Source organism: Metopolophium dirhodum, chromosome 1 (assembly GCF_019925205.1).
Source record: "Metopolophium dirhodum isolate CAU chromosome 1, ASM1992520v1, whole genome shotgun sequence".
NCBI lineage: Eukaryota > Metazoa > Arthropoda > Insecta > Hemiptera > Aphididae > Metopolophium > Metopolophium dirhodum.
In genome coordinates this window covers 147,967,442-147,982,621 of record NC_083560.1, presented here as the reverse complement: position 1 = coordinate 147,982,621, position 15,180 = coordinate 147,967,442, and the positions used below count along the sequence as shown (strand labels likewise).

General features: G+C 35.7%; 1 protein-coding gene across 1 annotated transcript; it reads left to right on the top strand.

Moving 5' to 3' along the window:
- The first annotated feature begins 12,262 nt into the window (after window positions 1–12,262).
- Window positions 12,263–13,519, top strand: LOC132933294 (activity-regulated cytoskeleton-associated protein-like). The gene has a single exon (XM_060999602.1). It carries the CDS (start codon window positions 12,263–12,265, stop codon window positions 13,517–13,519), a length of 1,257 nt encoding a protein of 418 aa, XP_060855585.1.
- Window positions 13,520–15,180: the final 1,661 nt, after the last annotated feature.

Genomic DNA, 15,180 nt, shown 5'->3' with positions numbered 1-15,180 from the left:
TTTAATGCCTTCTCGGCGCTGGAGCAAGACCTACACAGCCAGACTTGCACGGCTCGAAAGGCAGTCTCCCTCCCGGACTCAACGTGCGGTATATATCCAATCCATGGTGCAATAGTCAGAGTTATTCCGGCATTGTACCCGATTGATATGTAAAAGACCTCCATAGTACAATAGTCGGAGTAATTCTGGCATTGTATTGTCTTATACCACACGTTCGAGTCCCGTTAGTTACTAGTACTTTCCTATCGTGTTATATATATGCTAGTATGTCAATTTTCCAAAATAATTCTTTTCAAACAATAAATAAAAATAATATACTTTTTTTCGATATCAACCGCGTTTTTTAGTTATTTCACACCCAAACCATCGAAACCAATCGTTCTACGAACCCCAGGTGTCACCATTTATGGTCCTTCGGGCCGGATCACATAGAAAGAAAACCGCAGCCAATACAGTCCATTAAAAAAAGACGTACTGTCGTTACCTCCATTACTCGTTCCCCGAGTAATATATTCTTCCTTTCAACCATAACGACAGTACCACTTGTGTAGCAATGGCACCACCAACCTCTATGGCCTACGTCGAAGCCAAGGCACGAATAAATCGCATTACCAAACGGATGACCACCTTCCTGCAAGCTTCAGCCGACTATAACAACGACCGATCCAGTGTGGGCAAACGCGCAAAGCTTTCCCAGATGTTTTCGGAACTAAATACTCTTCGCGAAAATGTGGAAACCGTCATACAACTCATGGAAGCAGCTGTAGCCAACAACACAGCTCCCACAGACGTCACATACCACACAGGTACGGAGACACTCAGTGCTTCATTCGATAAGTTATATTACGATCTCGCGGCCTTCGCCGAAGTGCATCAGATATCGATATCAAAAACAAATACGCACAATGAATCTAGTATGATAAATAAATCATGCTTCGGGAACATATCGGCATTTTAAATGCCCAAACGAAAGTTTCCAACCTTTTCCGGTGCTATAACGGAGTGGCAAAGTTTCGATGATTTATTCAACTCCATATTATCACATGCTCCTGACTTAACAGACGTTGAACGGTTTGAAAACTTGAAAACTGCACTTCAGGGCGAACCATTGTCATTGATCGCTCATCTTTCGTTAACAACCGACAACTATGCAAGTGCGTGGGATATATTACGTGCTAGATATGGTAACAAACGAGACCTCGCTCGTATCCACCTCGACGCGTTATTAACATCGCACCCGGTAAAGATTGACGACGCCTCTTCAATCAAAACCCTCATTAACGTTATTCTCGAACACACATCAGCACTGAACAACTTAAGTTTTGTTACCCGGCAATGGAGTCCAATCCTGGTACACATTTTTGAAAAACAAATGGATTACGAGCTTCGTTCCCGTTGGGAGTTACACGTCGGAGATACTGTATCACCAACTCTAAACGAATTTATTGACTTTCTCCGAAATCACATCAGGTCAGCTGGAGTCCGTGCAGAAAGTAGTTCAACATCAAAAACTAGACACGGAAAACCAGAGACCAAAAAATCAAATACACGTGCCTCTACTACTCCACGAGTCTTTACTACGGTAATAAGTCCTGAACCATGTCCAGTTTGCAAGGAAACACACAAAATCAAACAATGTCCAACATTCATCGCTAAAACGTCTAGCGAACGGTATCAAATGGTAAAAGAACATCGTCTATGTCTTAACTGTTTATTATCGAACCACAGTACAGCGTTTTGCAAATCAAAATTCACCTGCCGTACTCATACAACATGTTTTGGGCATGCTTTTAACATAGCTGTCGGAAGGATATTTCTTCTTCAACAAGTAAATGTAATTGTAGTAAAAGTAAAAAATAGTTCAAAATATTTTTGCACATAGCTGGCAGGCAGTTAAACATTTAAAAACTGAACAAGAACGATTTGGTTTAAAATGTATACAATTTCCGTCATATTCAAAAACCAGATGGTGGTCTCTTCTCGATTTAATTAAAGTTGTTATTACCCAAGAATTAGCTTTATCAAGTTTTTTACGTACCTACAAAAAAGGAGAGTATAAAAAATGTATAATAGATGTTGAAGAGTTTGAAGTCTTAAAATGTATTGAAATGGTTTTAAGTCCTGTTAGAGAAATTGCAGATAATTTAAGAGGGGAAACCTATGTAACTGCTTCTGCTATATACCCAGTAATTAATAATATAAAAAATAAAATTAATGAGGTATCCACAAATGAAAATACAGCTGAATTAAAAAACGAAATGTATAACACAATTTCGGATTTGCTCGATAATCGTTATAATGACAACAATGCACTAAAAATTACTATGGTACTGGATCCTCGATTTAAGATGAAATATATAAATGATACTGATCAAATATCTGTCAAATATGCCATGAAAACTGAATGTCTTAGTGCTTGGATGGTTTGGAATGAAATGCATAATGGTAAAGAAGATGGAACTGATAATTTATCAATGGACAATTATATTTCTCCGTCTAAAAAAGTTAAACAATCTGGCTTGCTTGCAATATTCGGAGAGCCAAATGTTCCTAATGATCGATCTTTAAATCAAGTAAGACTATAAAACCTAGTTAAACCATTCTGATCAGCATTCAGCACTACTAGCTATTACATATTATTCGTATTTTGTTTTATTTAGGAAGATGATACTACACCGCATAAAATAGAGAAAGAAATTGAGTTTTATACAGAATTACCTACAGTATCATTTTGTCAAAATCCTCTAAAGTGGTGGAATTTAAATTTATCAATGTACCCTTTTGTAACCATTCTTGCAAGAAAATTGTTCACCATTCAAGCTACTAGTGTGGCGTCTGAGAGGGTTTTTAGCAAAGGAGGTCTTATAGTCACAGATCATAGAGATACACTTACTAATGATCATGCTAGCCAACTTGTTTTCCTATCTGCGAATAAGGCCATGTTCCAATTCCTATTTAAAAAATACAATTATTTTACTATTGTAAATTTATGTTTTTAGTTTATGCCAAAAAGTAATTTTAAATTTTTTTACACTTCAGTTGACTACTTGACTAGAAGGTTATGTTTTTTACATTTAAATTCAAATTGTTTTATTGTAATTTACATTTTTATTTTATATTTTTAACTATTTATATAATTTGTTAAATACCTACTCCAAAGTGGAGAATTTGAGAATTGAGATTAACAAGAGTACAAGACTGTACAAGTAAATGTTGTTTTTTAATTATTTAAATAAAATAAGAATTATAACTTTGTTAAATGTATTTATTCTAATTATCTAAGTATCTAACATTTTAACTTATACCTATATGAGACATGAGACTAAATGTATTGATATATTTTATTAGCATACATTATGTTGTAGAAGTTAAAGTTTTAAAATCACCAAAAACTCTACAAAAGTCTTTTAAACTTACTTATATCTTATATTTTATTAGTAAACAAGAAATTCTCATTACTATAAGTAGTATAAATATGTATGTTCAGCAGCACCTCCCCCTTAAATTTTACATGTAAAAGCATAGGCACCTCTGTATAGGCAATTCGAAGTACACGCACCTCCGAAACTTGTATTAATTACTAGATATAGGTAACCCGCAACACACATACACTCGTCACATACCACCCGATCCGACACGTGACCGACATATATTTTACCCCTTCCCCTTCAAATACATTACCTCCCCTTAAAAAAAAAAAAATGTATAATATTCAGATGTACATTTGTATCGACTATATCGAACACTTATCCGACATATATTTTACCCCTTCCCCTTCAAATACATTACCTCCCCTTAAAAAAAAAATGTATAATATTCAGATGTACATTTGTATCGACTATATCGAACACTTATCCGACATATATTTTACCCCTTCCCAATCAAATACAAGACAGCCCCTTTTATTTTCCCTTTAAAAAAAATATGTATAAAATATTCTGATGTACCTACATTTGTATCATACATACACATACATACACACAACACACATACATACCTATACATACACACACATACATACATACACACACACACACATATATTCATTTACATACGTACATACATACATATTTAAAAATATTATACAATTTTCAGATTATAATCCCATTCGAATAAACACCCCGCTAAAGCACACGCTATACATCGGAATGTATCACACACACATTCAAATAATATATTATAATATAGTTTACATATATACATATACTTACATATTATATCCAAACAATTATACACACATCATTATCACAAACCCCTGAACATATCATACAATTTATATAATATATACTTACATATCAATAAAACGCATAGGTATATTTATACATATAAATATGATATAACCATACACATACAAACTATAATATACTATTAAACACCATGCAGTACTCATCAGTTTTCATTCTGAACTTATATAATATTATTTACAACACAAACATACACAAACACACATACACATACATACATACATACATACATACATACGAACATACATTATGCTCATAATATAATATAAGGTACCTACAACATCACACATACCTATATACAAATATTATACCATAATATTATATACTTATTACTTATACATATCAATAAAACGCATAGGTATATTTATACATATAAATATGATATAACCATACACATACAGTAATACATAAACACCATACAGTACTTATCAGTTTTCATTCTGAACTTATATAATAATATTTACAACACACACACAAGCTCAACATATATATTATATACCTTATCATACATACACGCATGCATGCATAGATACATACTTTCATATCACATCACACACACCAAATTAAAATATAAACACTTTATTACTTTATACACACACACACACGATCCCAGTATACCATATAGTATACAAACAAGCCCAGTCCTTTATTCATTCAATTACATATGAACGCTCATACACACACACATACATACATACATATATACAAAAATATTATATATAATCAAATTCGAATAACATCTCGCTAAGCATACGTTATACATGAGAATAAATCTCAAACACACACACACACACACACACACACACACATAAACTTGTAAAAATATTTATTTTCAAAATATACACGTCGGAATATAGGTACATTCGCTTGCATTCACACATTCCTCTCCTCGACAACATACAGAAATATTAATTATAATATATATATATATGTATATATGGTCAATCGTTTAATCGTTTACAGATTATGATGAGTTTCATTCACACATTTCTCTAGCACAACACACATACACTCATATACCCATAGGATAGTTCATACATATTTAGATACTTACATAGTCGCATATTATATACATACATACACACATTCATCAGGTATCACAAACACCCAAACATATTATAAAATTAAAGTATATGCAGTATTCATATATATTTAGTTTATGTACATATATTCACACATACAACATCACAAACACACACACAACCAAACATATTATACAGCTTAGGTACATATCAATATATTAAGACACAAAAGTCATACTTTCAAAAAACATAGTCGCAATTACGTAGATGCATTTAAACATACCAATCCATCCACCCTAGAAAGTATTTTCACCCCCGCCATCCCTCGTCAATTACTACTACAAAATTGTAATTCCTATTAAAATACATAGATCTAGTTATTTTATACAGCTCAAAGGATTACTCGACAACATACACAAAATTATATATTTATGACACACAATATTATGAATTTGTGTAACTAGTAGGTATACTGACTAAGGAGAATAGAGGATATCGACTCTGAGGGTCTTAGACATCGTCTTTGAGTTTGTAGTTTGGTCACTAAATGCAAAAATTATACTATCCTATTTCGACTTCACCGTTTATATACCTACTACATTTATTTTAATGTTTGAAATAATACAACATTTAATCTAATATATTTGAATTAAACACAAATATGCTTATACTTACTTTTCATTTTAATATTTTGATTTTTGTGTAAAATAAAAACAACCGTGATATTTAAAAACAAGTTGTAACAATTATAAATATAATAATATAACATATTTATATGTTTCATAACACTTATGTATATAATACGAACTCTACCTTATGTACGATTAACTGCTGATCGATACATTAATATTAAAACACACACACATAATTGCAAGGGCTATGACCAACACACACCATGGATTAGTAAAGCAGTTCACTATACACCTCATATCTCAATACACACTACGACTATGTATGACTACGATACAGTCACATATTATAATAGAACATAGCTTAGGTATATTATATTTGCGAGTATTATTATTATTTGCCAGTGCTTAGTAGACAATAAACCATAATTATAACTGAAATGGAATCCTAGTAATTTAAATATATTATTTAAGATTCTGATATCTACATATCTGCCCCTAACCTATGGTATTTATATCTATAGGATCCTACGATTCTCCCTGAATATTATATTATATTTAACTGCTCGTCCCCCGATCATGATACAAAGTTTTTTTATTTATTGGTAATAATGCTACATAAGGTTACACCACAGCCATCTCAATCAACATTCGCCAAACACCCCGCACCAGCACCTACGCAATGTGAGACGTAGATTATTCTAATATTTATAGGAAATTAAATAATTTATATGAAACAAAAAGACACGATATATAAAAAGTATTTTCAATTATTAAAATAATATTAAGGTTTACAATAAATATTTACAAGGTTCTTACTTATCCATTAAATGGATTATAAAATTGTATCATTATCTGAGTAACATATATTTCTCGGTATTTCAACATCTTCTAGGTAATAATATATAAAAACTTATATGATGCCTCATCCATATTATATATCCAACGGTATATTAATTTTCATATCTCCTTTATACTTTCGAACCAACGGATACATTATGTATCAAACAACGTCTTGATCAATTGTTATGTAATACATCTGAGAAAAACAACATTCATCAAGACTAGTCATGCATTGATATGTTTGTATGCTAATAAAACCTTAACTATTGTTAATCAACAATTGATATATTTTAAGAACGAATGAGAAAAACATACATGTAAAAGCCATATCACTTGTGTAATATTTATTTTTTTACATTATGTATCACACCTACCACATTATTATTACACATATACCCCTCTTGATCACTAATCCTTAATCATTACCTATCACTTATTCTTGATCCCTTGATCCTCTGATCTCGTGTTCTATATTTTTCATACCTGTGCATGAGAAAACACATACACGAACGCGCATACAACAACTTACATATTATCAATAACCTGACCGACATATATATATATTAATTCATGCATGTACACGGGAAAAACGAAACCCTCCCGACTCGAGCAAAACATATTTTTTCACGTTTACATATGAGAAAACGCATGTGTGCTTGCACATCAACAACTTACATATCACTCAAGTGACCGATGCGTATATTTTATCAGCACATACGTACAACAGTCATATCACTTGTATAATATTTTTATTTTACCGTGTGCATACACACAGGCATATAACACCACCGCCATATATTATTGTATAAGTTATAATATCGGAAAATTAAGAACTATTAACAATATCTCTCATTTCAGCAGATACTTTATGCGGTTTATTGCCTAAATTTAGAAATATACAATAATTAACGTCACATCTGTAGTACCTATCATACCAACATCTTTATCAATTTAACAATTAAAAATTTTCATATTATTAGTCATTTTCCATACAGGCTCATGCTACAATGTGCATACATGTGGAAACATTCTTGTTATTGTATCTTTATATACACAATACTATCAGGCTAACCTATCCTGAATAATATTGCAGATACTTATATTTTTAATCAATTATACATACATTGAAATATTGTATGGAATTATATTAGACTAAAATCATAGCTTATATATACATACATGGATTATAGGTATATACGAGAAAAAATAAATCTCTTTAAATGTCATTATTGTTATTATTATTCGTCAAGTGTAGTGAGAATTATAATGTATATATATATATATATTAATATAATATAATATACTTATATATAATAAGTAAAAAAAAAAATAATACTAAAAACTATTATCGACCCATCACTTAGTTCTATAGTTACCTACATGAATACGCGATACCTAGTATGATATTATGAAAACCCACATTAAATCATATATAAATATTCGATATTACAAACGCCTAAACATATTTTATAGTTAACATAACTATATATACATATAAACATTCATATATATATAGGTACACATCAATAAGTCATCTACATATAGGCATACACATATATTACTCACATAGTAAGCACACACTTGTATACCTATATCCTTACATATTTGATATTCTTATATATTTAAACAGTATTCATGCACGCATACATATATACATACATACATTAGACTCGATTATTTCAAATAATAATTCACATAAAATATTTTCGGTATATAATTTATTCAATACCTGGATTCTTTAACGTATATTCATTATTATATATTTACATTAGATAAGTACATGAGATATATCACAACGTCACCGTGCACACTGATACAACGATATCCAATATACAACAATTAAATGCAATATAGTACCGGATCATATATTATAATTTACTCATTTTTTCGTTAAATACGTAGGTAGAATTTATGCAGGAACCTAAAAATATACTCAACAATATGAATATACATTAAAATGTACTGATTTTGATAAAAAAAAAAACATAGCTGTCTGTGTGTAAATACAGAAATCTTGCTAAAATAAGTAAAAATATCAAAATTGGAATAAAGCATATTATGGAAACATCACAATATTTTAGTAAAAAACGGGCAAAAATATCATAATTTCATTAAAGAATATGTAATATTATAAAAAATTTAAAAATATCATACCCATGTCTAGTTTATTACCATCAAAGGCATATATACAGTTTAGTTATTAAATCTATCTAAATGCATGACCATCACTATAACGAGTCATTATTACAAGTCTCAACATCCGAAACATATCGTTGCACTATAATATAATAGTTAATACATACATACATACATACACACACACATGCACACGTACATACATTTGCATACATATTTACTTAAACAGCATTCGTGCATACATATAGACGCGATTGATTATTTCAAATAATAATTTATATAAAATACTTTCGATATACACCTATTTTATTTAATACCTGAATTCTTAAACATATATTAATTATTATATATTTACAGTAGATACATGAAATATATCACAACGTCGCTATGCATACTAATACTACAATTAAATGCAATATAATAGTATAATACCTACAAAATCACATTTAAATTCCATGGTATTCGATAATAAGAAAGATAATATTATATAGTTATTTTCATCACATATTAGCAAAAACAAAATAAAATGTACCTACGTCAAGCTGTGATAATCTTTCACTTATGATATCATATAGTAAACCATATATATTTCAATTATTTTTAACGCATATCTTACACAGATGGCCCAGCATTTATTTTATACAAAATAATAGGAGTTTATTATTATTTATACAGTTATATCTATACTACATGGATGCTTATCACTGATACTTTTCATGTATTAGGTATTCTATATGATTACTTTGTAAAATAATCATGAAATCGCTTGTATATTACCTTCACAAGCTTCGAAATATATATATATTTTTTTTCTAGTGAAAATTGATAAAAATACCTTAATTTCTCCCAAATTATTATATTAGGTATATTAATGTCGATAAAATCTTATACAAATATAATTTCTATGTCAAGGACATGTCTAAAATATCGAAAATCTTAATAATTACATATAACTATAGTCTGCAAATCATTCCATCAATCATGTCGCATTAGATATATTTTAAGTTTTATGACTCATACATTATATTATGTTAAAACATGTAAACATTTCATAAATTCAATAAAAATGTGTTCAATTATCATATTCTCACTGTAAAAATAGGTATATATAACTATTACATTACCTGTAAAAACCGGTATTTTCATAGATACTTTTGCTAAAAGTTATTATTTTTATTTAAACATCATAAAAACTGTATTCATAGAGCCTCACTCGTCAGCTATATAATATAATACACCTATACTCTCATTACAATCTTCACTGATTTTCATCACTATACCTGTCTCGAAATACATAAATCTATAACACGTCGGTCAAGACCACTATATTTTTATGATTTTCCATCAATGTAACATAGAAATCATATATAAGTTTGCTATCATTTGCTTACAAATTGTCTCCATTTTGCTATACTGGGTCATCAACTTTTCATATTTTGTGGTCAAGATTCCAATATCCACATACGTTACCAAGTTCCATTTAGTGTGAGAAGTTTTGATCATTCCGTGAGATTCATAATAGAATCCTTTGTGATCCGGGAAGCTAGTAATGTTATAATTCTCTTGAGCTTCTGATGTACTATCCCATATCCACATTATCAGGATTACAATTTTCGGGAATGACGGATTTTTCTTGGAAATTCCAAAGAATGCCATGATGAGTTTCCTGGAACAAATTAATTTTTCTTGTTTCATTTTTCGTGAAATAACTTTAGTAAATTTTGGTGTATGGTCTGATTCTTCTTGTTACTTTTTTTTATGGTTACATTTTTATTTGTCGGATTTACATCTAAAATTTCATACGGACCCAACCACTTCGGGGCCAGTTTGTTTTTCGCGGCTTTTTCTTGTAGTAAAACCTTCTGACCAACTTCAAAAATTTGATGTTTTGCTGTTTTGTCGTACTGTTCCTTTGATTTACTCTTTGCTTCCAGCAAATTGCTTCTTGCAAAAGCCTGAGCTTCTTGCATTTGTCTTTTGACTTCGAATTGGTAGTCATTATAATTGTACTGAGGTTCTGGTTCGTTAGTGAAAGATGTGGGGATTTTTACAGAATTTCCATAAACCAAATGGTATGGCTGGAATTTCGTGGCTGAATGAACAGTGGAGTTATGGCAAAACATCGCATATGGAATTTTAGTATCCCAGTTTAGTTGATCTTTTCCGATAAAATTTCGTAAATATTCTGCTAAAGAACGATGACTTCTTTCGAGACTGCCATTGCTCTGAGGGTGGTAAGGTGTGGTCGACGTCTGTCGAATTTTAAGGAGTTTACACACCTCTTTAAAAACGTTGCTTAAAAATTCCGTACCACAGTCTGTCACCAGACTTTGCGGTATTCAGTGTAAGCACACGAATTTGGTCACAAAATGTTGTGCTACCGTATTCGCTTCATGATTCTCCATGGGGGAAGCCCATGCGAATTTAGTGAGGTCATCTTGTAAAGTTAAGATGAAAGAATTTCCACTATGTGAACGAGGTAGTGGTCCTACGACATCTAGGAATATCTTTTCGAAGGCTCTGGTAGCTGTGCTGGTAATCACCATAGGCTCTTTTGGTGTTCTTGTCGCTGTTTTATTCTTTTGACAATCTGGACATTTTTTTATGAATTGTTTGATTTGTTTTCTCATGCCCTTCCAGTTATGTTCTTCATACATCTTATTGAACGTTCTAGTTAATCCATGATGTCCTCCTAGCGGGTTTTCATGCAATTCTTTTATTTTCTGTATTTTCTGATCTTCTGTTAATTCATCTCTGGTGTAGATACAGACTTTGATGTTCGAATTTCTAAAGGTGTTTCGAAACATGTTTTGGATGATTTCCCATTGTAGTCCATCTGCTTCACTTCCAATCCTTGGACAAGCTAGACTGGTTATTTTTAATTGCATACACAATTCTTTAAGTTTCTGTAAACAACTATAGATTGCTTGATACGTCGACTTTTGCCAGTGATGCTCTTTTGTTAATAAATAAAATATTGTTCGTTGTTCTGACTGAATAACGGCTACATCAGTAACTGATTTTTGTTCTTTTCGCAATTGGTCCACCTGCCCAAATTTCCGTCTCATTTGAAGGGCTGACGCGGTCCCGCGTAATAGCTGTTTGAATTCAAATAGCCGTTTACGCGGAAAGCCGCGCAACGCTTCTCAAACAAACCGCCAATCGACGATGGACGACGCCGGCGCGCGACACCCGCGCCGTGAACCGTCGGCCGGCCATTGAGGGAACCGGATTGTAATATATTAATGAGTTGACCGCCGCGGAGTTGCGCTACGAATGCAGGCAGCGCGAGTTGTCGGATACGGGCGCGAAGGATGATCTTGAAATCCGGTTGATACAACACTTCACGGACCTGAACCTACAGGCCAATGAAGTCCGGTTTCCGCCTATGGAACCCGCCGGACATACCGGAAACAACCTGACAACAGGTCAAATACTTGACGCCGGACAAAGGGAAAACCAACCGGTCGAATCATCACCCGCCCAGCCACCAAACATCACCACCAATAAACCACCCACACCCACACACCAACAGGCTATGGATATGATTCAAGCGAGTCGTTCCATAATTAAGGAGGTACGGCAAGCGGCGGAAAACTCGGCGCATGGGCACAGTCTGGAATCGCGACTGACCATGCTCGAGGACTGCATGGCCCGCTTTGGCGACGACCAACGCCGCATTGCAGAAACAATGCGACGCCTAGAAATGGGTATGGCACGCCAAGCACCGGAACACCAACCGGAAGGGACAGCACCGACCCGCCCCCACCACAATGTGTCATCGAACAACACGGAATACGGTACGAGGTACTCCGCGGCACGCGAACCGCCGTCCGCGGGTAACCAGCACGCCGAACGTTCGGTACGTTTCGATGACACGCCAAATTTATACCATGCCCCCTCCTCCACACACACCTATGCGTCACAACAATCGACGCTGATACCATACGACGACGTATGTGCAGCGAAACATTCGCTGCCGGAGTTCCTCGGAACAACGCCTGAGGACCCGGTACGATTCATACACAAGGCGGAATCGATATTGTACCAAACGCGTATAGATAGGTCGGCCTGGACTAATATTGTCACGCAGCAGCTGAAGGGTGCAGCCAGTACATGGTGGAACACCATCAGACTACTGGACCTCACCTGGGATGAGTTCCGCGCCGAATTTTTAGAAAAATTCGACAACGTGGAAATACAATCACGACTGCGGGCCGAGATAGTATCCGTCCGACAAACACAAACGCAATCGCTTACGGAGTTCGTGACACAAAAAAACCAACTCGCGCGCCGCGTCAATACCGGGCTATCTGAAACACAGCTAGTCGGTACGATAGCCGGTCTAACGCGCAACGAATACCGCACGCATATCCGATTGCAGAGACCAGTGACTTTCGGAGACCTCCGCCGGGTCGCTGGAATCCTGGAATACACACCAGACGAAACGCCCACACAACAGCAGCAGAAACCGGCGTACAAATCACATTCCCAAACCCACCCGCCCCAACCGAAGCTGCAACCGCGTACACGGGACGGTACTGCAGGTAAAACGCAACCGCCCAACCCGTGCAGGTACTGTGGAGGTCCTCACTGGAACAGTGACTGCCCCGGGAACACGCCGCGTTCGGGAAACGGGAAATGAGTCGACGGACAATTGTCCACGCCGCCGCCTCAAACACACACACACACACACAACCACGCCACCACACACAACGCTCGGCAATACAGACGGGGATATAACTATCAAACGCGCATCGATAAACTCGGCGTCATCAGATATATCACCCATCAAAAACATTAAAATTCCGTTAAGTAGCAGGTCATCATCACCACACACAACGACCCCTACTACGGAATTAACACGTACTCATACGGTACACACCCATAGCACAGAGGTAACCGAAACGGATGCTCTGGTAATGGCGGTGCAAACCGCTCCCCATAGTACCGATAACGCGGTTAAGAACCAGTTACCCAGCTATACATCACAACCACCGTCGAATAACGCTAAACGTGTATGCCCCGACAAAATTCCGACCCCCGCGGTCGAACTCGAATTTAGGTCAGGCCCCGTAACAGCTCTACTCGACTCACAAGCACAAAAATCGTATGTAAGCCCGAACATAGCACATAAATATGGCACACCCCCACACGGACAACCAACTCAGGTACGAATGGCGGACGGACATACCACCACGACAAGTGGTACCTCCACATTCGTAGCCAGAATCGGAGACCTCACGGTCACCTTCAACGCAGCCATTCTGGAAAATTTGTACTGCGACATGCTCCTAGGTCACGACTTTCTCGTACAAAACGAAGTCACCTGGGACTACACAACGAGCACTATCCATTTAGGTTCGGATAGGAGAACAACAGCGTGCTGGAAAGGGCGGACACCCACCCCAACCCCAGCACTAGATGTCGACAAATTAACAATAAACGGTGACCACCACACACGCGCGAAACTCGCCGAAGTAGTACGCAACTATCCGGACGTATTCAACGGTAGGGTAGGACGCACCAGGTTAATTGAACACGACATCCTCCTCAAAAACCAAACACCCATAGCACTCAAACCATATCCCTACCCACCGGTAAAACAGGCCACAATCGACACCATGATACGGGACATGGAAGAGCAGGGACTGGTAGAACAGAGCACATCCCCGTGGGCCGCACCCATCGTTCTAGCAAAAAAGAAAGACGGCTCACCCCGACTATGCATTGATTATAGGCGGCTCAATGATATCACTGAGTCTGACGCTTACCCAATGCCCGACCTCAATACGCTGATACGTCAGATGAGAGGCGCAAAAGTATTCAGCGTCCTGGACCTTAAGTCGGGTTACTGGCAGGTCCCACTTAACCAAAACGCGCGAAAATACACGGCATTCCGGACGCGTCGGAACCTATACCAATTCCGAGTCCTCCCCTTCGGCCTCAAAAACAGCCCCATGACCTTCGTGCGATTAATGGACGAAGTCCTGAGGGGATACCTGGATCAGTTCGTCCGCGTATATCTAGACGATATAGTGGTGTTTTCGAACACTGTGGACGAACACCAGTGCCACTTGGACAAAGTTCTAGAACGTCTACAGAGACACGGGCTCACATGCAACCCCGAAAAGTGCAAATTCGGAGCCACCGAAATTTCATTTCTCGGACACCTAGTCACCTCCGAAGGAATAGACAAACAACCGGAGAAACTAGAGGGCATCATAAACTACCCCCCACCAACCAAACTGAGGGACCTACGGAAGTTCCTGGGCGTTTGCAACTGGTACAGCCAGTTTGTCGACA